This window comes from Neolamprologus brichardi, chromosome 7 (genome assembly GCF_056152115.1).
Source record: "Neolamprologus brichardi isolate AB-2024 chromosome 7, ASM5615211v1, whole genome shotgun sequence".
NCBI lineage: Eukaryota > Metazoa > Chordata > Actinopteri > Cichliformes > Cichlidae > Neolamprologus > Neolamprologus brichardi.
The window spans coordinates 30,644,865-30,669,227 of NC_142110.1; the positions used below are offsets into that span (position 1 = coordinate 30,644,865).

Here is a 24,363-nt window from a genome sequence, read left to right on the forward strand (position 1 = left end):
GTAAATAATCTTTCTCATTGGAGAATGATGGACGTCAAATGAACCTTCTCTGAATAGAGCAATAATTGCTTCTCTAACACACACCTGAATGCTCCTGACCAGCAAACTGCCAAAACGTCTGAATTTATATAGGTGCTGAGACTTGCTGGTAATCAGTTAATGCATTTGATTAGCAGCACCTGACTGTTTCCCCAACCTTATGGAAGCAGTGACTGTGCTTTTCACGGGATTTCATAGAGTTCTGTGAAAACTTTTTTTTTTTCTCATATTTAAGCACCTTGAGGCAGCTGTTATTGTGGGTTTATATAAATAAACTGAATTGAATATAACTGTGTCATCAGCAATCATCAAAATGTATGAAACAATTTTTATCTTTTCTTTTTTTGGTGAAATTTAGTTAGTTTAATAGATCTAATGAGCAAAAGAAAAAGCATTAACAATTTGCCTGAGATATTACAGTATATATAATTTATTGTTGCAGTTTTAATGTTGGCTATATCAAGCATTTTAGATGAAGGTTTCAGGAAAGTGTTTGTTATACATAATGAATTCACAGTAAAAATGGCATAAACTTTATAAACTGATGTTATTTTAGTATATTCATTTTGAATATACAGATTTCAGTGTGTATTTATTCATGTTTCTAACTTCTACCTCTCTTCTTGTATTTATTCCAGAATCTCCAATTGGTCAGATGCGTCCCCCTCACGGCAGCGTCACCCCTCAGAAGAACAGCAACCTCCTGGTCATCATTGTGGTTTCTGTGGGAGCCGTCACCGTGGTCGTGGTTGTCATCGTGGCCCTCATCTGCACACGGCGCACCTCCGCCCAGCAGAGGAAGTAAGATGTTTCATTCATCTGTGTGATGGCAATAAACGGCTGTCACTGTAATGAGGCAGATGGTTAATGAGCTGCCCTGCATGTCTTGTTTTTTTACAGAGATTTACTCTGAAATTAATGTCCCTGCCAGCTCACACAGGTCTGAATATATGTACCAAATCACAAATAACCCAGCCAGCAAAAACCTCAGCTAGACCTCTCCATGTAGACTTTATCATCCCAGGAAATGTCAGTTCATCAGGTTTTAACGTTATTTCATTGTAGTTTGTTTTGTCATGGTTTTCTTTTTATAAACACACTCAAGAGGTTTTATTTACCCTTTCAAAACCACCTGTTAGAAGTCAACTCACGCAGATGACTTTTGTAACAGCAGGAATGGCAATTATGCCTTTAAACTCGACTTCTAGCCTCCTTGTACCGATTTGTAAGAAATGCGCCAGAAAAGCCGCAACTGTGTTCACAGTGCATCTTCAGTGCATTTCCATCCTCCAAATCAATATGTCTTTCATATTGGGTGCATCAGTGATGGTCGACCACTGCAGGCACCAAGATTGCTTGGGAGAAGAATACCCTGTTTAGCCCACTGCTTCAGAGACAGAACTTCAGATAAGCAAGAAATAATGAATGGATGAACAGTTTCAGTCTAGTTCAGGGGTCGGCAACCTGCGGCTCTTTAGTCCTTATAGTGCGGCTCCGCGTGGTTTGGGAAAATAAATTATTTTTTTAAGTAATTAGCTGAAGTGTATTTTATTTGTGTTTAGTTCTTTTTTAACTTGTAGTTCTAAATTGGAAGATTATTGTGATATTGAAATATAAATATAAAATTATATTCTATTAGTTTTTGATCGCTCAAAATAAGCGTCACACTTGCGGAAGTCGATATACCCATCGAAACGCCGTGCATTTATCGAGACTTTCAACCCCAGGTAAGACAATTATGGATCTTCGAATCCACATATGTCAGCAGCTCCACTGTGAACTATGTTAAAAACAAACGCCGCTCACGCCCCACAGATGACAGCTCACAGTCCTGCGTGAAGATGAAAGTGACTTCGTACAGCCCCGATCTGCAGATGCTGTGCGCAGAGGTTCAGAAAGCCCATTGTAAACATATCACGGCAGACCCGACGATGTTTGTATGAACATGCTTTTCAGCATCTCTTTATTGACCACTTTTCACACACGCTTGCTGTACATATACTGCCGGTGTTAAAGCTCACAGCCCAACACAGTCCCAACACAACAGCACACATAGCACAGACGTTAAGGCGGCGAGGCGTGATTGCGGGTGCCGCTCAGGTGCGTCCACCTCCCCTGCAGTGGCGCTGCAGGCCACGCCCCGCCACACAGGTAAAATACATATTTAGGCAGAATTTTGCAAATATCTATTTTTTTTTATCAGCATAGTGCTTTTTTTTCCAATTATTTTTTCTAAAAGTCAGGTCAAGGCTCCAAAAGTCCAAAGGCGATATAAGGGTGGCGGCTCACAACAGTTTATGTTTGCTACATGGATCATTTTAGTTCAGCTGGGTGTCTTTCCTTTTGTTATATTTCTTTAAGAGTTCAAAATGTGTTAATTACATAAATAAAATGTAATTTTCTCTGTAGCACTTCATGGATTTAAGCAACACGCCTTAGTTGTTTACACAAAGCATAAAGGTAAAAAAAAATTTATAATATATATATATATATATATATATATATATATATATATATATACAGTGTTATCTTCATTTTAGATGTCAAAAAGTATTTGCGGCTCCCAGTCTTTTATTTTGCATGGAAATCGCATCCAAATGGCTCTTTTGGTCCTAAAGGTTGCTGACCCCTGGTCTAGTTTGTGTTCATGAAATTGCAGTTTTTAGTATTTTTCTCAGTTTTAGTCAAAATGATTATTTATATAGTTCATGAAATTACACTTGGTATCATATAATCCACTAATAAAGTGGATTCATTTCATCTTCCTACCTTCAATCCACCTTTATTGTAATCCTGTTCATGACATCATATGGTGGCTATAAGAGCTCAACATCCTGCAAATTAAAAAAAACAAAAACAACAAAACATCTTTAATGATTTGAAACACAGGGAAACCCCTCAAAAATACAGATACAAGTAGAAATGATGTTTTGGAGAGTTTTTACAGAGAGTTTCTGTATAATTCCATTTATAATGTCAGTATAATTTCATAATTCTCTGCTCCACATTTCAGTGAGCATAATCTTGTTTCATAATCTTCAAGAGTTCGAGGCAGTTCAAGACATTACACCAAATTTTGTTTGAATTCATACTGTTTTATGATCCAGATGATCAGATTTGAGTACAGCTACAGGTGGATAATTCACAGCCCTCTCCACCCCACAGTGCTTTCATTTAGTGGAAATAAACGATGATGGATGGAGTGTTTTCTTCTCCTGACCCTCCTCCCCGGTGCGTTTCTCATCCTCTGTGCAGGAAGAGAGCAAGTCACAGTGCCAGTAAGAGGAAGGGCAGCCAGAAGGACCTGCGGCCTCCGGACCTCTGGATCCACCACGAGGAGATGGAGATGAAGAACATGGAGAAAGCTCCCAGCATCGCACCGTCTGGCCATGATTCACCAATCCAGTCTTGCCAGGACCTACCCCAGGTGGCACACAGCCAATCAGAGAGCCAGATGGGGAGCAAAAGCAGCCATTCAGGTACAGCACTGATTCTCATTTACCAATCAATTTAGTATATAATGTGTATATCAAAGCTTCATTTAGTTACACTCATATTTTTTATGTGTTTAATTAGATTTAATCTTATAGTTTCTCTTTATTTTACATCATTACGTTTAAGATAAATGGGTTATGAATCTTGGTTTAATTAGCTGTGTAAACAGGCCTAATTAATAATGATAAAAACACAAAAGTATCAAATAAAGATCTTTTCCAAGTGGAAAATGAAACGCTAAACCTAAATCCAAACCAAGGAAATGAAGATGTCTGAATCCCTGATTGGGTTTTGATTGTGATGTTCCAGGAGCAGATGCTGATGAGGTTTCCAGCAGTATCTCCACTTTGGAGCGTTCTCTGGCTGCCAGGAGAGGAACTCGAAGCAAAATGATGATTCCCATGGACTCGCAGCCGAGCAACACACGTAAGTAACGCAACAGAATATATGGATATTGCTACTGTGAAGCTAAGCTTTCATATATGAAGTACTATTTTGAAGCATTTTGGCCTCTGACATGGGTTTGTTTGTTTGTTTTGTTTTTTATAGCTAGAAATGCTAACTTGGTTAGCAAGCTAGATCCTAATAACTGTACAGGTGAAACACATATGTTGCTAATAAAATACTAAACTTCTCGGACAGTCTGCTCAACCATTTCATTTGTCAGATAATTGCATTAAAGATGCTCCATAAGGCACTAAAGGTTCAGTTCATCCAATTAGTTTAATTGAATTGTTGGAATCACAGACTGTATATAAATAATGAACGTAGCTTCTGGGAGATCATGCCCTGGTTTGTTGTAAAGCTTCAAATGCATCTCAGCCTCATCTGAGGCTTTTTTTCACTCAATGAACATACCATGCTTTATTTTTTACTTTAATTAGGACCTTAATTTACAAAATAAACTTTGTGTTTTCTTCATTAAGACTCATAACTAGTGGTTGGGAACACACACTCATCACAAAAGTGTTTATTGAGGTCAGAGAGCACCAGAGCTGAGAGTTATTTTCTATCAGAATTCTTAATAGTCCGAAGTGTGTTTTCCAACCACAGGAGTCGCCCTCCAGTAGACATCTGGAAGACTGTGGGTTTAAGACACTTTTGCAGTGGATTCACAATCATTTAAGCTCTTGTATTTATCATGATTGTTTAGAGCTCTTTGCCTCTCGATCGCTCTCCTTCTTGGTCATGCAGCCCTCGCAGCCTGGAGGTTTGTTGCGGCTCATTGTCCTGCTGAAAACAAACAGTGTTCCCAGGGATGGTGTGAGCATTGTATCACCATATGCTTCACAGCAGGAACCTCCTTTACTACATCTCACAAACTCATAAAACCAAAGTTCCTATGACATCAAAGCCCTGATTTCCACTGGTCTGACGTCTATTCCTTTTCTCTCTTCTTCCAAATAGTTCTCTTCTTCTGCATATCATTGCCGTTCTGTAGTTCAACTATGATGGCCTGATTCTCACAGTCAAACTAAGAGTGTTAGATCTTTGAAACAGCCACTAAATTCCTTTTAAGGAGGATGGAGGGATGGTAGTGGCATAATTCAGATGGCTTTTACCCAGGAGACATGAGTTTGAGATCCATGCGGGACTCTTTTTCTTTATTGCATAGTTTTCTATTCTTTTTGGTTGCTTTTCTCTAGGTTAGTAGTCCATCAGAGATTTTATATGCACTTATTCACACAACTGCAAAAGCCCTGATGCTTTGGTTACTTTCTGTTCATTGGTGATGTGCAATGAGTGATTATTATTAATATCAATTATTTTATGGGCTAAAAAAATCCCCCAAGTACTGGATTTGATGGACAGCATTACAAAATCCTCTCTCTTGTTGCGACTAAGCTCTGACTCGGATCCATCGGTAAATTGATTGTCATCATCCAGTGTGAAACTTTTGTATGTCTTGGGCAACACAAACCTTTAGCCTCCTCCTTTCCTGAGAAGTGGTTCAGCTCTAAGTTTACCAAATTGGGTCACCTATAAATTCATTTATCTTCTGATGGTGGGGTCAGGTTTGTTCTACCTCGTGGTGCTTTAGTCCATATCCACCTTATCTAGCTACAATTTGTTTTAAGGCTCATGGAGCTCACCCTTGAAACCTGACAATATAGCCATTATTTTATTATAATAAAGCTTCTGTGCTTCTACTAAGAATATGGGAATTTTGACACTATTACTTGGTTTTGATGCCATCATTTCTTTTACTGCCAGACACTTAATTTTCAGTCAGAGTGGCTGGTAGTTGTGAAATAGTACATACAGAAGAGCACTGAATTTGTTCATAGTTGCTAGGAAAATGTAGAACGCTAACACACAAACCGAGTGACCAATCAGTCAGTGACCTTTTCTCCAAAGCAACTCAGGTAGTCAGTAATGACTAATTTGTGTAGGGTGACTTTACTGCACCACAGTAAAGCAACCATCTTCAGTTAACCTGAAACTAGCAATGAGTGGATAAACATCAGTTAGCTAGCCTACATTAACTGAGGTAGTAATTGTTCTTCATTTCTCAAGGTTATGGGTTAAATAACAGTTGTTATTTTAAATATCAGGAAAAATATGGAAAATCACTTTCCTGAAAATTGGTGAAGCTCACACGTGCATTCTTATTTCTGTCTAAAGCTAGTGAGATATCATCACATTTGATGGAAAATCTGTGACTGAAAATTTCAAAATCATATATCGTATAATTAAAGAGCTCTACAGTTTCTCAGATTAACTTGGGAGCATACTGAACTGAACATATTTTACATTATGCTTAATATACGTCATTGCTCTTTCTATTGGTGCTTGAGCTTTCACATGGTACCTCCAGATGATGTCTCCAGTGGCCAGTTGCCTTAGGGTGATGATGATGATGATTGTCAGAGAGTTCATCTTTCTTCGACTTTCCAACTTTCTTTGGGAGGTTTAGATGTAAAAAGTCTTTCAGGCAAAGGCAAAAGCAAAGTTGAAGAGAGAGGCGTTCACACTTGCACCAACTTTCTCACACTGATAATTAGCCTGTTCATTCCCTCAGAACGACTCACGAGGACAGAGTGGGGGTGAGATCTGAGGACACGCCAGTGACGAGGGGATGAGCCTGGGAAAGACAAAATGAGGAAGGAGAGGCAAGCAGCGAAAAACTGGAAGAGAGTTGGCAAGATGAAGTGGGGAAAAAAGGAATGTTGCTGTGAAACCTCAAAGATTCGGTTTACAGTGTGCGACTCCAGCAGTGGCTCTGATCAGATCACATGAGGGGTTTCACATCAGACACAAGAGCAGCTTCAGTCAGTCAACACGGCTGTGACTGTAAAAGTTTTACCAAAGACATGATTGCATTTGTACTTTTCTTTGTCACTCACACTGATTAATGAGTACTGAGCCATTAAATTCAGTGTTCTACAACCACCTAATGGAGTCTGGTGAAGTTAAACAGCAGTTTACGGTTGGCTGGTCAGCACAACTTTAATTTTAAAGACGTTTATTGTAATGCATACCACACTATCTAAAAACAGACCCCTAAATTCTGCACTCTGTTTGGATGAATTTAAAGCATTAGTCTGTAACAGTGAGTCATCAGTGTAGAAAGAATAGCTGGAGTTTGATACAAACTGAGTTTTCTATCTCATTCACTACTGTTTTTCTCCAGATATCATTGTATCTCAAAGATAATTTGGCTATACATTGACCCTCTTTAGGGTGTTATTCCCTTTATCAGAACTGGCTGTTTTCGATATTACAATACTTCATTTAAAGCCACATTCTGCAAAGACGTCTCTAGTGATCACTGCTGCGTAATTTGGCAGATTTGCAGTTTTGGAAATGATTCTTTGACTTAAGTACTCTAACTCATCATAATTCTCATGGAAAAAAACAATAAGTTGATAGCACCTTGTAGAAGCTTTTCAGTTCATAGCATAAGGCCCTGTTCCTCTCAGAGAAGACTGTGGATAAAAGGAGCATGGCCACCGTGGCATCAGCAGTTTCACATTATTGATATTACTATCTTTTTTAATATTATAATATTATCTAATATTTGAGTATTTGGAGAGATTTGGAGAGGGTCTGCAATACGTTGGCAACTTGTCCAGGCTGTACCCCAGCTCCTGCTCTATGAAAGCTAGAATAGGTTCTAGCCCAACAGTGAGGCACCAACATCCCAAACAAAATCAGTGACTTTCATTGATGCCTAGAAATGTCTGTCAGCTATCACTGACTGACTGGCTGACTGACTGACTGTGTCAGCAGTTCCCTAAAACACAAAAGTTATGGTCATAACCCAAAATGTAGGTTACAATAAGACAACACAACCAGCACTCACAAACATGAAACAGACCTATGTCAAACACCATCCCCTCAAACAGCACACAGCTGATGGCTTATCCAAGGCTGAGATCTTAATAGAAACATAAAGTCACTGTAACGCCCCGGTCTTGCCACTAAAGAAAACCCACCCAAATGATTACCTCTTGTTACATGATTTAGGAAAGTACAAACTGACTGGATTAACTGGATTAAAATCCTTTACTTAAACCATTTAACGCCATTAGAAGAATGTTAAGTCTGGTTTAAAGAGTCAGTCCAAGTCATCTCCTCCAGTATTTCTTCAGACATGTCATGTCCCTTCATTTTTATCATACCCCTTTAGAAGCTCTTGCAGTCCTTAATTACACCAGTCTCCTGTCATTTCCATAAGACACCTTTTAACTGTAGCACTTGTGAAGTCTCTAAAGCCGTCTAAGACTATGTCAAATTCTGTTTGATGTGCATCACCCTCATCGGCTCTTCATCCTCGCACCAACTCTGTCCCACTTCCAGAATCGCAGTGACACCTCCTCCTGTCCCAGCACCCATCGCACTGTGGGTGGAGTTCATAGTGTAGGCACTTGACTTTAAACAGCTGTTTGTATAAAGCTGTTTCCTTTCACCATGAGGTTGATGCAGAACATCTGCAGAATCTCTATGATACCAAATTGTGTCTATGAACCAGTTTTGTGCACAGAAGCAGGTTGTCTAATTACGGTGTTCTCTCTCTGTGGAGTGAATATGTTTTCAGTCACATCAGTGAGCAGAATGTTTCACATTGTAATTACCGTGCTCTCATTCTGGCTGCATGTCTTGAAGGATTTGTGTCCTCTTTTCTCTCTTTTATTTCTTCTTCTTCTGATGTGCAGTTGCTGCTGTTGTTTAACCCAGTTGTAACAAACTGGAGTCACTGAGCTGAAGCGTAGCATCCAGGTTATAATGCGGTGTGGTTATTTCTGGAGAGAGTGAGTCAGCGGCCGAGTGATAATTCTTGTTAGCATGTGACAAGGACTGTGAGTTTACATAAATGTGGGTGTTTGTGATATGTGGGTCACCGTAAAGCAGGAAAACCCTCTGGCTTCCTCTGCCAACACTCAGACCTGTTTCCTATTCAATTTTTTCCCTCTTCCTATCTTTTTTATTCGCTGTCATGTTTCACATTTCATAGATTTTCCTTTTATTTTATTGTTTTTTGGAAGTTCTGTCAAAGACTTCTCTGTTCTAAGCTGTGGCACTGCATCTTTTAGAAATACCATTTCTCTTTCTGTAAAAATAGAAAAGCTTTAAGGTATTTTTTGTTTTTGGAGAGGGAAGTTAAAGACAATACTGAACTGAAAAACACTAGAAAGTGGACGTTCTAGTCATAGTTTCTAATACAATTAGTAATCTGTTTAAATAGGCAGCATATTTTTGTTGGATTTAATTCACTAAACACCTAAAGTATAACAAAAATCAAGCTAACAGTTCTTTATCTTCAAATTTGAGTGCATATAGTTAAAAAACAAATCTACAGTGTTGTGCAAAAGTCTTGAGCCAACCTTCATTTCTTTATATTTTGCTTCCAAGGAACCAGACTTTCTTGTGATTTTTTTGAAAGTGTTCTTGAGATATGGTCTTCTTTCAGAAGATTTTCTTTGCATATCGGCTGCTTTTTCACTGATGTTCAGTCTACTCGGTGTACCTGACCGGTTTCACAGGAATGTTTTTTGTTTGAGCCACTTTGATATATCAATCATTCAAGCATAAAAATGCATCTGTTTCAAAGCATGAACCAGTGTTTTTACACATTTACACATTTTAATAAATCACTGTACCTATTTCTCATTTTCCTGTGTAATTATAAAGGAATTCTGGTGGAGAGTCCCAGATTTTAAGCCATATGGGAATGTTCCCAAGAGGGTCATGGACCCCTATTGATCCTCTTCCTAATCACACGAGCCAAGGTGTGAAAACAGGTGTGGTCACAATTGTTTTTACTGTGTCCATGATGCTCTTGGGGACACTTCCAATAGGGCTTAAAAGAAGAAGCTTCTTGGATTAGAGGTGAAACATGTTCAATGGAACTTAAAGAAGTTCAGACGCTTTTCTTTCAAAGCTCCTTACACTGGATGACTGAGAAACTTCACAGACATAATTCTGGATGATTTTATACTTCTTCATAGTACTGTATGCAGACAACTTCTTTATGAATATTCAGATAGAGCTTTCACCGCTGTCAACAGCGAGTATCTGATGTAGTTACACAAAACACAAATCTTATATCAGTGTCTAAGATTAAGGCAAGAGAGGACTTTTTATCAGGATTAGGTAAACATAGTGATCTTGGTTAAAATATCATATGGTTGTATATGACACGAGATGATATGTCTTTTATCTCGTGTCATTGGAACCTCAATTTGCTGAACATTTTGTTGAACAGAAGTCAGTGGGCCCCTGTTGGGCAAAGACTCGAAAAAAGATGATGAAGAAAGATTTGTTGCAACTTAGATCTTGAAGGAGGTTGTAAGCCATCAAGGGAATGACTGCCTGGACTGAGAAGTCCTGAAGGCATGAGTAGAAGGATTGCTCCAAAAAAATTGCCAGCACGGGCAGGGCGTGGATTAGAGAGGAGGAAAAGGAGGGATGGTGGAGTTCCAACAGATCTAGGGCTTGCTGTCTGTGAGGCATGTTGGATATCTCAGCAAGTGCAAGGACCAAACTCTTGTGCTAGAAATTTGATTTAAATTAAAATAATTTAAAAATGTCTTATTATGACTGCAGACAGGCTGCAGTAAACAAAGGAACCGTGTTAGCATTCAAACAAACTACAACCATGACTGAACACTTTAGCAGGAAAGAAATAAATACAGAATAAAATCAGTGTCAGTGAACATCCAACTGACACGTTCATTATGAAGATAGCTGCAAACTGACAAATGCATTAAGGACATTTGCACATTAAATTAACAAAAAAGGCAATTTGACTGAAATTGTAAATAGTTTTTCAACACACTTTCGGTGTTTGTAATGTCATAGTGAAAATGACTGCACTAGTAGACTTTTTATTTACTTTGATTGCTTTTTATTTAATGGGGAAAATATTAAGAACATTTAAGCAAATTGTTCGTAATTGATTTGGTGGAACGTGCGTTATTCTTAAACCCCTGCAGGGTCCGCACTGTTTCTCTCTTTGTTTATGTCTCTTGCATTTTGCTTCTGCTAAAGGAGCTCCAGGCTCCTTCGATATTTTTCTTTTTCATTTTTTTAAAACCCAGCTGTAACATCTCTGCTCTGCAGACGTTAGATGCGCTGATCTCTATATCTACCTGCTGTTTCTGTGTCTTAGTGTCTCCGGTCTGGCTTTCCTCTCTCACTCTCACAGTTTTCTATCAGTTTTATTTGGGTTTCATCTCAGTGTGCTTGTGTCATTGTTGATCAAATTTTTTATCCATTCTTGTCTCTTTTTTTTGCTCAGTATTTTTCTTTCTGTATGGTTTCTTTATCACTCCTTCTTTTTTATTTCTATTTAATTCCTTTGTGACTTTTACTTTTTTAATTTTACGTGACTTCATGTAACAACTTTTTTTTTATATCCTCTTATGCAAAATTCAGCATTTTGTGATCTCTATCTGTATTTCTGTCTCCTCTTACCTCTGGCCTCCTTCTCACCCTCTTAGAAAACCTCCATAAACCTGTAGCTCCCCACCTCACTGCACCAAGCTCATCAATATTCTCCGCCAATAAGTGTATTGACCAGGCTTGCTCATCTCTGGTCGTCCTGCTGCTGTAATGAAACCCTGACTCTGTTTAAATGAGCACACACACACACACACCTCCTAAAGCTGCTGATCACAGCCCTGCCATTATCAATACTGTCTGATCGATGCTGGTATTGATGATGGTTTAGTGTAATAACCTCTGGGTTTCAAAGAGGAAGAAGCAGGAGGCAGAAGAAAACTGGCCATCTGTCTCTTTTGACAGTTAGAATTCAATTTAAAAATCTTTATTGACATGTGTGTTTTTGTGCAGGATTTTCCATCCATCCATCCATTTTCTAGCCCTGATTCAGTATTCAGGTCTGGGTTCCTTGGGGAACAGTCTAAGCAGAGCTCCCTTTTCTCTCCCACCTCCTCCAGCTCCTATCTGCTGCACATAAAAACCTTTCCAAGTCAGTCAGGAGACACGATCTGTTCAGCATGTCCTGGGTCTGCCCTGGGGTTTCCAACTGGTAAAACTGATACAAAACACCTGGGGTGCATCCAGGAAGCATCCTGGGTCAGATGACTGAACCACCTCAACTGTCTCGCTTTGATGTGGAGGAGCAGTAGTTATACTGTAAGCTCCACCTGAAAGTCTCAGCTCCTCAACCTAAGGCTGCGCTCAGGACCTCTTCAGAGGAAGCTCATCTCTGCTGCTTGTATTCTCTCTTATCCTTACAACAATAGACTGGTACCCATACACTTCCCCATTATTTGAAAAAAAAAAAAAAAAAAAAAAAAAAAGACCAGCAAGACTGGGGAAGCACTTCATTCCCAACCATGAGTGGGCATTTTGGCCTGGAGGAAGTGTACAACTTGATAAAGCCAACAGGGCCAGGTCACCTGAGGTCACCAGATCAGAAAGCTCCACACAGATAATCTTTAACACATGGTAAAGGGATGATGTCCAGCTCTGACTGGGAACTAGTCTGCCCCTAGTGTATACCAAGCTCTCCTTTTGGTTGCACAAGGACTGAGTAGCCTGTAGCAATGGGCCGAACGCTCCACACAGAACACCCCCTCAGGGACTTGTTGAACACAAATCACACGGAGATTGGTTGGGCAAAGTCCTGCACACCGCCCAATAACTTTGAGAGGGTAAAGAGAACTCTGTATTAAAAGTAATGAAAAAAGTACATTTGATTCAATATTTTATGAATCTGTGTAATTTACCATCCGTGTTTTTTTTACACTGACTGAAACTCAGCAAGTCCGCCAGCTATACAGTTACACTGCTCATTTGTCATGCTACCATCTGAAAAGCTCCATGCCATTTACACAATTTATTCTCATTCAAGTTGAATAAGTATATTTCACAAAGTGTTGAAAATATCAGTTTAATAATCTTCACAATTATTATAATGACTAGTAAGAAAAATATCTTTATAAGCATTGTTATTCCCCAGATCTTTTATCTATCCACTTTTGAGAAACATAGATGAAAACAAAAACGGAGAAAACTGTTTACAACAAAATGTTAAACCTTGGGTCATGTTTCTTTTTTCTTTTTTTTGGATTGATTTCCTTACAGCAGGCTGGTGAGCCTTTAATTCAGTATTACATTGAAAATATTTTTGTAGAAAACAGAAATGGGCTGTTGCAAATGCACTTTTTTTCCTTATTAAACATTCATTTATATTCAGAAACACAATGATGAATTCACCTCCAGCCTGAATGGATGTGCGTAAAAAAGACACAGCTGGAGAGAGACAAAGAGAGAAATATGTGCACACGCACACACACACACACACACACACACACACACACAAACAAACAAACACTGACGGGTGCCTCTTATCTTTTAAACAGCTTGGAGAAGCAGTGTGTGTGTGTGTGTGTGTGTGTGTGTGTGTGTGTGTGTGTGTGTGTGTGGGTGTGTGTGTGTGTGTGTGGACCTGAGGCAGTGTAATCAGTCTCTGTGAGTTTGAGTCTCTGCAGTTTCCTCTCAAGGTCACAATATGAACTCTATTGGCTCTGACTGACTGTCTGCTTTACAGTCGGTGGGACTGTTACAGGGCTGCTGATAACATCATTAACACTGTGCCATTATAAAAAACTTCTTCCACCACAGATCGTACTTCTTACACTTCTCCCTTTCTGTCCATTGGCATAGCTCTTTGGTTACCATGGATATGTACATGCAGATGCTTCACTGGTTGCTGTTCTTCAGTGCAGTGAACTTCCAGGTCTCCTAACTAATGAATAGCTGCAAAGAGAACAGTCTGTACATGGTGAAAAACTATCTTTGCTGTCATGATTTACAAATACTAGACCTGGATGATTCTGGATAGTTAGTGGAGTTTGAAATGCAGGTTTTCATACAGATTATGTTAATAGCAGCAATAATAGTTCCATATCAGTGTTTAGAATGATATTAGAATTCTGCTGCTGCTTTTTTTTTTTTTTGTGATACTCAGAATCTGAAATGTAATGTGAATCGTGCTGTGCAGCTTTACAGTCATGTCAAAAGTTGTCTCAGGTTTCTCTCCAGTACCCTTTGCTTCATTAGCTTAGAAAATGACCTTTGTAAGTGTCTCTGATTGCTCTGGGGGACTTTTTGCCCACTCATCTTTATGCGTTGCTTCTTTGACATTCTGCCATTCTCGTCATGCATGTCCCATCACAGAATTTAAAGTCTCAGCTTTTACTAGAATATTGCAATTTGAGTCTTTTTTTTCCAGCTATTATGTTGAAGAGTTTGTGCTGTACTTGGGATCATTGTCATGTTGAGTGATCCTACTGTGACTAAGCATTAACTGTGAGATGGACTGCCTCACATGTGAATACTTTGGTGTAGAGAGGAGTTCATGGTTGAGTCCTGTGGCTTCAAGAACAAGCTCCAATCATCACCCCTCCACCACTGTCCTTGACGGTTGGTATGAGGTGTAGTTCATTATGGCCACACATCTCCTGATAACCCTTCCAATGATGCCATACTTGTTCAGTCTTCTTCAGTTTGTCATTAACTTTATTTAACCTGCTAACTGATTCTTGATGAATCCCAAATGTAGATTTTGGGTTTTGTTTGGAGTTTCTCTGAGGCTTGGAAGTTCTGACCTCTGGGTGAATTTGCTGGAAAAGATGGAAAGACAAAAACTTCTCCTTTTATACAGATGCTTACGTTTGCTGATTACGTGAGTGATTAGCACTTGATTAGCATTGGGCTGGTTCTCAACCTCCTCCTTTTTCACAGGAGTGCATAGAGTAAACTGACTTTCTCACATGACTGCACATAAGATAACTTTCACTGAATGTCTACTTAATACCATGAAACAGATAAATGAGATCATTTGAAACTATCCAGCACTATAACATATACAGCAGGATAACCCTAAAGTAAGGATAAATTGTTGCCATGTATCCAATTGGACAAATCATAAAACAACTTCTCAGTCAGTGTTGTCACAGTCTACTCAGCTTTACTCTCACATTCTGCTTTTTCTCACACAAATAAGCAATCACAAGGGTAAAAGAGTTAAAACTTTTCATTTAAAACTTCATCATACACCAAAACTTTGTGTGAAAAAAAATTTCATTGACAAAAAGAACAAAAATAATTTTTTTAAGTCCACAAAACTGACTAAAATTGAAATAAAACTTTTAGAAAATATCTTCAGTTTGACTTTTTAAAATGTGTAAACCTAACAAATGGCCTGTAAATGGCCTGTATTTATGTAGCGCTTTACCAGTCCCTATGGACCCCAAAGCGCTTAACATATCCAGTCATCCACCCATTCACGCACAAATTCACACACTGGTGATGGCAAGCTACATTGTAGCCACAGCCACCCTGGGGTGCACTGACAGAGGCAAGGCTGCCGGACACTGGCGCCGCCGGGCCCTCTGACCACCACCAGTAGGCAACGGGTGATTAAGATTAAGAAAACATTAATGGTCAAACTAGGCATGAGCTAAAATGAGCACCCACACATATCTGAAATTGAAAAACGAAACTGAAATAAACATAAAAACTTTCTGTGCAATGACTAATATTGGTGACCCTGACTCGTTTGGCTCTGTCGCTGGTTTGCTGACTCCTGTGCGTGTCTGCTCTGTCACTGCTATCAGCCTGCTTCTTTATACATCTGTTTCAGTGGTGCTCACAGTTTGTTTTCCCACTCTGACTCATGTATCGCTGCCTCATCTCTCGCTGGTTGAGTTATGTGATCAGTGCTGTGTGTTTGCTTGTTCGGCTTCTGCGTGTTTGTCGGCAAGATTACACAAACACCGCTGAGCCAGATTTCATGACGGTGGAGAGACGGTGGAGAGATGCGGCATGATCAAAGTAAGAATCCGTTCAGTTTTGGTCCTGATCAGTTCTTCATAAGCTTTATGAAAAAGGCACTGGCATCGGTGGAACGTGAAATTGCAATCTCTGTGTGGTCTGCAGGTTTACTGTCTCTGTTTCAGTGTGGGTCACTGGAACACTCACCTTGTTGTTCTTTCTGTTTCAGCGGTGGTCAGTGCCATCCCGGTGCCAACCCTGGACTCCTCGCAGTATCCTGGGATTCTGCCTTCCCCCTCATGTGGCTTCACTCACAACAAGTTTAGCCTGAGACCAATGCCTTTCCCCAGCCTGACTGTGGACAGAGGATACACACCAGGTACTTTGATGCCATCACTATACTTCTAATCGTGCTGCAGCACAAATACGCCTGAAAAAATTGCCACTGCTCAGACAACAGGTAGCTCTGTGACCAGGAGGCAACAAAAGGTGTGAAAGAAAACTCTGAGGTCTGCTTTCTACACTTTCTTATTTCCATGTGATATGTTTAGATTAACCTTTATGTTATGTTGTGCACACAACATAAACTGCTGTAGTTTGCACAGTCAGCAAAGGAGATTTCTTCCTATGTATATTTATAACTGAACACTGAGGCCAAGAAACACGTTGTTGGTTACCAATATTAGTTCATTTTATTTTACCGTACAATTACAAATTTCTTCTTTCGGGTGTCCAGCAGTCATGACATTACAGGTCTACATTTACAAATGTAGAGGATGTCCTCATTCTAAGGGGCTTTTGCATTATTAAAAGATCATCTTGCTAGTTAAGACATGTAAAATGTATAAGCTAATCAGTGACACAAAGCAAATTTTAGAAAATAAAATATTACAAATATTACCGTTGTTCTTATGGGAGTGACAGTTGCAGTGACATTGTAGGTAAACTGCTTTGTTGTACATTGAATGTGACACATGGGAGAACCAAAGCGACAACACGATCTCGCACTTACAAGAGGATGATGAAATGAACGTAACATATATTGGATTTATAAGGAATCTTTCTGAAAAAAACATATAGACGTTCATAATTGCTGTTATGTGATGATGTTCGTGCAAATTTTAGTTCAGTGCCGCACGCTAAGGAGGATATATGGACATACAATATATTCATGGTATGAACTTATCAACTAAACATGAAACATTAAATATTATTATTATTTTTATTATTACATGTTTTTTGCTAGCCTGCAGATGTTTGAATGTATGATAGACATCTGTTATATTAAAATCAAAGAGCCATACTTATTTAAAAATAAATCTTTTGCCAAAGTAACGGTGATCAAATAGTGAAAATTTGAATGGCAGCAGTGAGGGGGCGGGGCCAAATGATTTCTCAAACTAATATGAGAGAAAAACTGAGCACATTAACTTGCTACATCTGTATATGCTAATATTACTGCAAGTTGTTATGCATGTAGAACTGTCATAGATAGAAGTAAACATGTAACTTTTCCAACTGTTTGCCCACTGTTCATTTCCTTTATCTCACTGTTGTATTCAAGTCTCAGTTTGCTGCAAGGCTAAATGGTAAACGGCATGGTGGGGAGCAGTAATTCAGTAATTCAATAATTGGCTAATTCCTGGTTGGCTCGTATCAGTGATATAACAACAGCAGAGAGGCAGAGTCAGTGGACGGCCTGACACAACACGAAGGTTGATCGCTGCTGGCAAAGCACACAAGAGTGGAGGCGGGTGGGGCAGCTAATGATAGAGAAAGGCAAATATAATGAGAAAGCTGCTAATGAAGGAAAAACGATAGAGACGTACACGCAACGAGATACAACAATGGACTTTGCTGATTATAAGGGAAAAGATAGAAGATTAGGGCCAGAACGAGTCAACTATGTTCCCCAAATAACATAGACAGTAGCAATACCCAATCTGGGAGCTTTAGACTCTGCTGCTATGTGGCTAATTAAACTAAGACATTGATCCCTGTAGAACTTCTTAGATAAATTTAAGTCAATTCATTAGCATGGTAAAACACTGAATCCTCCCGAATCTCGATGGTTACACCAGCATGCTCTTTGAATCCAAATGATCCAATTCATCTGCTTTCTGCTCTGAACAACTTAATGTTTATGTACTTTATAGCTCTCCTCTTTTTCAAGTAGATGCCATTGTCTCAAAGTTTTTTGGAATATTATAGGAGGAAATTTATGTACATCCTTTCATGCATGCAGCCTTGGACATGATGACAGAAGCTGCGTGGTGTGGCTGAAATAGTCCCACCATGTTCCTATTACCATACCATCTCATGTCACATGACAGTATTTTGGTCACGTGTTAAAATGTAACTATTTTTTCTCTTTTTAGTCCAGGCTTACATTGTGTGTTCACTCTGTGCTAACCCTAATTCATGTCCATAACTCTAACCCAAGTAGAAGCACTTTATTGGGAAAAATAAAAAAAACAATAGTTATTTCAATGTATCAGATTAACTGATTGTATTTTTTCCTCATTGACAACATGTATATGGAGCACATTTTTAAAATGACATATTCTAATAGTACAGAGTTCTGATTAAGGTTAGGACAATCACTAATGATGTTCGTGACCATCTGTCACTGGTTAGAGGTGAGGAAAAGGAGACAGGACAGGTGTTAATAATTAAAGAGTAGTGAGGAAAAACAAAACGAACCACTTGTTTTTGAGGGGTTTAGTAAGGGAGTCATGTTGATGTCCTCTTACGAGAGTTCTCAGTGGTAGATATTAAAAATGTATGCCTCAGACTTTATGCCTCAGTTCTTTGAAAGATTTGATAACATCAGACTCATAATCTTTTCAAGGCCTTTGAAGGTGCAGCGAGTAAATGTAAGTGTCTGCTCTTCCTGGCAAATATGGTTACCCTGTATTGCGCCGTACTGATACATAAACTTTGGTTCTTTTAAAGATTTCCTCATGTCATACAAGGTTAAGCAGATTCTTACTTTAAAGAAGTTATGATACCTGGGTGTAAAGAACATTTTAGTGCCATCATTCATTTCTTATTTTAGTGTCCTTGCTCTGGTCTCCATTTATTACCGGAACATATAACCACAGAGACTGCAGTTTATTTTCTGTTATTTAAACCAGGTTATCAGTTTTGCCTTATTTCCTTGAGTCCCTGCACTGTATAGTTACACTAACACTGCCATATGTAGCATTTTCCATACAGTCTAATTGTCTAAATGTGAAGTTTCTCAAATAACCATCTTTTAATATAACATTTACATTCCTGTGAGTTAGCCAAATGAAATGAATATTGTGTTTCTTGCTATTCGTTTTTCCTTTAAAGGCATTTGATATTTTCAGTATTCAAGTGTATTCATGTAGACCTGCGAGTCACTATTTTAAAAATCCATTTTATTTTTTGCAGTAAATTGTTATGGAGAATGTTACCAACTTTCCTCCTGATAGAGGAGGTAATGCTGTGTTTCAATCTGGAGATAATGCAGATGTATTTTCTTCAAAACCTTAATGAGTTGTAATAACGCATGAACTAGATTCTTGGAAAAACACAAATTATTGTTACGTTGCCCCGTTTCTTCTCATCGTCTCTCTGAGCTTTTTGAAAGTCTCCCATTTTTATATCTCGGTCCCCTCTTGTCACTTTTTTCCTCCCCCTCTCATTTTTACTCTTTAACTGCGCTCACGTTCCTTCTCTCGGCTCTCCCTCTACATTCTCCTTCTGGTCTCAGCTGCTTAATGAACGCACAGCAGCTCAACATACAATAACCAGCTTTCCAATGTTCTCTCTGATCAAACTGGCTGTAGTTACACAAGCAGGAGTTTCATCTCTCATGACACATGAGAGTCAAGTTTCTGCACGCTGAAGATTTTTTTTATTGTCTTTTCCTTTAACAAGCAGCTCTTCTCCTTTTTTCCTCTCATATGTGTCTTTGACAAGATAAAACAGGGTTTCGCACAGTGTGGAGAAATTCATCCAGTAGAGAAGCACCAGCATGAAGCTTCACATTCAACAAGAAACAGAATAAAACTAAGACCTGGCAGGGTTTCTCTATGCCAGAGGAGGAGATTGGCATTTTAAATAAAGTGTTAAATTATACAGATGAGATTTATTAAATTTTAAAGACGACTGGATAAATGACAAGCTGTAACTTCGTGAGAGAAGACAAACACAGTAACTGCAACACAGTAGTGGAATTTCAACAAGTTTAAGGCCCAAATTTACATGTTCCCTCTGGCCCGTTGTGATATTTATTACTACTTGAGTGTAAGGATGTCTGCTTTTTAAAGGATAATGGACAATTACTAGATTGTACTTGCCTTGTAGTGCCAAAGAACACAATTAAAATTCAGCACGATCTCTTTCCACAATTTATAACCGTGTTACTCAGACTTGTTGTGATTAGTCTGTCTTTTCTCTGACCGTTCTTTTGCTCTTCGTAAATGGCTAATAGGATGTTTTGTCTTTTCTCTCAAATTCCCCTCGCTAATATTTCTCATCTCTTCTTAACCTCCCATCGAATCTTTTTTTTTTTACCTCCTTCCTGCTTAACATGCTACATCCGTTTATCTGCTTCCCCATTCTTAGCTTTGTCCACAGATGCCTCCTCCAATCCTCTTCTCCAGCAACAGCCTCCAACACAGCAGACTGCACCTCTCCTCCCCGGTTCCTCAGCCCCGCCTGGGGAGCACCTTCCCTCGATAGGCCCAGTCCCGGGTGTCCCTGCAGCCACTGCAGCGGCAGAGGAGGCCCAGGGTGGGAGCGGCCGGACCATCCCGACAGCCTGCGTGCGGCCCACCCATCCACTAAGAAGCTTCACCAACCCACTGCTGCCACCACCCATGGGGACCATCGACCCCAAGGTGTACACTTCTATGCTGCCACAGTCCAGTGAGTACCGCTGCTTAATGCATATGTTATGACTAATAATGTTATTTCTTATAATGGACCAGGACTGATTCTAGTGTTCTTGGCAGGAATAATTTTCCTGGAATCAGCAGCTAAACCTCTAGCAGCTGATTGAGCTTTCAAAAATGCTCAGATTTCAGTCTAAATTGTTTATCTTTTGACTTTAGATGATTCTGCTGGAGTTTCCTTCTGTTAAAAGGGAGTGTGCTTTCTCATAAAAGGTCATCTGATTATTTGGGTTTCTTTCTAGTACTGTACAGTCTTTACCCAAGGCACTTTATATTGTAGACTGTTGTTTTGATTTGGTGCACTGAACTGAATTATCTGATTATAGATTATCAGTGGTTGTTGTTGTTTCTTTGCTTAAGGAATGATGGATTAAATTCAATTTTATTAATATATGTATTATTAATATATTTATATTTTATTGACACCAAATAATAACAACAGGTGCTTCAATGTGCTTTCTAATGTGATGTAAAGACCCTACAATAACACAAGAACTCTTCTCTCCTGGGCACATGTGGTGAAGCTGAGAGCAAAGGACAGAAACTAGCATGACCACAAAAGGACAACAAAATAAAGTAGAGACTGTTACTCTGACCTGAAATAAACTGAGTGCATGTAGGTGAATAAAATATTCTTTAAGTTAGTATATTCATTTTCTTTCCACCTTTCTTGGAGAGGTACAAAGTTCCATAACTGTGGCAGACCACGCAACCAATCTGCAACAAATTTCTATAAAAAATAACACCATTAATAAAGTGTTTATAAAGAAGAGTAAAAATTGTCATGTAAAGCTGTGAATTGTAGAATATATGTGTAGAACATGTGTTTAAATTTCAAAATATAATGATTAACCAAAGCGCTTGTGTTCTGTTCTTTTGCATTAAAGTGTCCATAATTCATATTAATTCCAACTTATGTATATTTACTGTAATCAAAAGGTCTTTGAATCCTTCACAGTACAAAGCATGCTTAGATTATGAAATGCCAACAGCTTTGTACCATTCCTCTACTGAACCACTAGCAGGACAATAAGTAAAGTTTGTCTTGTAATGATGACACTTTTTTTAAATTTCTCTTCTGCTTTGCGTCTGCAGCCGGTCCCTAAGATGCAGCCTCTTGCTGATTGGTTTGTCAGATTCCAGTGACTTTGTGTTTAAGCTTGGTTCTCTCCAGTGAGCCTCTGTGCTTTGCTTAATATTTTATTCAGGGAAGTTGAATGCATTAGCCTCAGGCTGTGTGTGTGTGTGTGTATTTGTAGAAAGATATACTGTAACTGGCCTTGACATTAGCCAGAGGGTTGGATCTGATCTGGACCGACCTTCCTCTGTTCTTTCTTTCGCTTTTTATGTTACTTGTCGGTTTCTCCATATTCCATATATCAAATCTCCCTCTCTCTCTCTCTCCCTCTCTCTTGCTCTCTCAGGCATTATGTTTGACCAAAAAAAATTTTGGTCTCACGGGAATCCGAGTCCCCTCTGATTCTTTTTACTGGTGTTCTCAGTCAGTAACCATGTTGGATTGAAATATCTTAAAAATATAAGCTGGGTTGAAATTTTTCACAGTTATCCAAGAAGAACAGAAAATAAAACCTCCCGGCTTTGCTCAGTACCTGATTTTTCTCAATGTCTGTCATCAAAACTCATTTTTGTGGCTTCCTGGCAAAGAATTCAAGCAACGCAGCGGCTGTGAACCTGTCTGCGTAGTTGTTGAGTCCTGTCACATCTTAAAAACCTCACAAGATGATGTTATTCCAGTAAAGCAGTTCACTCTCAGACTGCAGGCTTACTTGTAGTTCTAAAGCTAGATAAACAGGCAGAGGCTTCAGCTATTAGGACCCTCTCCTGTAGAACCAGCCCCCAGTTTGGGTTCAGGACAGGTGTAACAACTTTGTAATAGGCCCCGGGGTAGATACCCAAGCAAACACAGTGCCTCTGTCTCCCACGCTTCCTCTTTCTCTTATGAACACACACACACACACACACACACACACACACACACACACACACACACACACACACTGTGTATAACAGTAATCAAAAGTAACTGTAGCATCTTTCCAGCTTCCGATCAGCACCATGGACAGCAACTGGGTAACACAAGGTTTCCTTTATGATTTATAGTCATGGCATGTTCTTCAACCACAAGCTGAAACAGATTTAACCTCCCAAAAGTCATTAAACACAAGTGGAATATCTATCATCATGGAAAAAGAGATTATTAACCACAGATCCTGACGGGCTAACTGGGCCAGTTCAGCGTAATAAACAAGTACACTCATTTAGTTTTTCTTTTTGTTTGGCTTATTAAATGTCTTTCACAACGCGACTGCACCGACTCTATGATGCATTTGCCCAAGAACAAATTGTCGCATAGCTGACGTCAACTGGTCACAAACCTTTTCCATAAATGACAAATTTTCCTCAAATTTCCACAACTGTTTTTTTTTTTTTTTCAGTAGGTTCAGGAGAAAAACATCTCTACTTTGAAAAGTCATACTTTCCATTTTGACAAAGCTAATAGTTATGGCTGCCTCAGGTCAATCATTGCTTAGTTATGCCTCTGGGTGGAATGGAGACTTCCCATAATGCACTGAGCACTTTGCAGCCACTGTTAATAGCATTAGCTTTACTCTCTTCTATAGTTTGTGTTGTCGTCCTGTTTGCTGTTCCTGGTCTCTCTCTGCTTCTCTTTCCTGCTTATCTTTTGGCTCAAACCCCAACCTTCTACCTTAGGTCTCTTCCTGTGAAAACGGATCTTTAGATTCTTGGCCCTCTTGGTCTCATGCTGGAAGGTCTTTGCTTTGTGATACAAAGCGCCTTGAGACAACTGAACTGGCACTATGTCAGTGAAATAGTTGGAGAGGCGACTGAGACGTCAGAACTCTACAGGTGGCACTAAAGTGAGTTGTCAATCAGAGGTCAGTCACTTGGCTCGGGGATGAGATGAGTACCTCAGCACCTGCTCATCTGACATTATTTCACTTGTCGTTGCTACAAGTCACTGAACTTTATTGACTATCTCTGGTCTCATCACTCCTGACTTCTGCCCTTCTGAGCCTGATCAGCAGTTTCATTGTGAATGTCTGTACCCTACAATAAAGGTAAATAAAGTCAAGGTAACTAATATAATTTCTAATAATCAGGACTACTCCTAGCTGAATTTTTAAAGCTCTGGTTAATATTAGATTGCACATCACTATGTGGGTCTACCATGTCCTTTTAAAACTTGTAAGTCCAGAAAGTTTTCCCCATGAGATTCGAGAAAATGAAGTATACGGGAGGCAAGAGCACCACTCCTCTTAGACATTCCCTAATTCCCTCTCGGTTTTCTTTACTTCACTCTTTCTTTGTCCTTTGTCTCGTTTGTTCACTGTCTTCTTTAGATCTTTCTGTCCCTCTGCGCCTCATCCTGTCATACTGTCTCTGGTAGCCTGCAGCAATGAGGGGGGGGGGGGGCTCTTACAGTACATGTGATCCCTGGGCTCTGTTTGTATGTGTGTAGCTGTATTTGTTGTGCATTTCCTCTTTCGTTAGGTGTGTATCACCTCTGTGTGTGTGCGTGGGTGTGTACAGTTCCATTATGGCTCTGTTTACATGCCCAGGTGGCCTCAGATTAACATTGATTTTTGGCTCCTGGAAATCTTTCGCT

At 39.4% G+C, this 24,363-nt stretch overlaps 1 protein-coding gene across 2 annotated transcripts in view; it reads left to right on the top strand.

The window, feature by feature from the left end:
- Positions 1-24,363, top strand: part of dcc (DCC netrin 1 receptor) — a 346,228-nt gene that overhangs the window by 298,441 nt on the left and 23,424 nt on the right. For both annotated transcript variants that reach the window (XM_087843481.1, XM_087843482.1), the window contains exons 23-27: positions 678-840; positions 3,295-3,518; positions 3,844-3,960; positions 16,016-16,165; positions 20,386-20,688. In XM_087843481.1, coding sequence (XP_087699607.1) covers positions 678-840; positions 3,295-3,518; positions 3,844-3,960; positions 16,016-16,165; positions 20,386-20,688 — 957 coding nt within the window. The remainder of the gene's footprint in view (positions 1-677; positions 841-3,294; positions 3,519-3,843; positions 3,961-16,015; positions 16,166-20,385; positions 20,689-24,363) is intronic.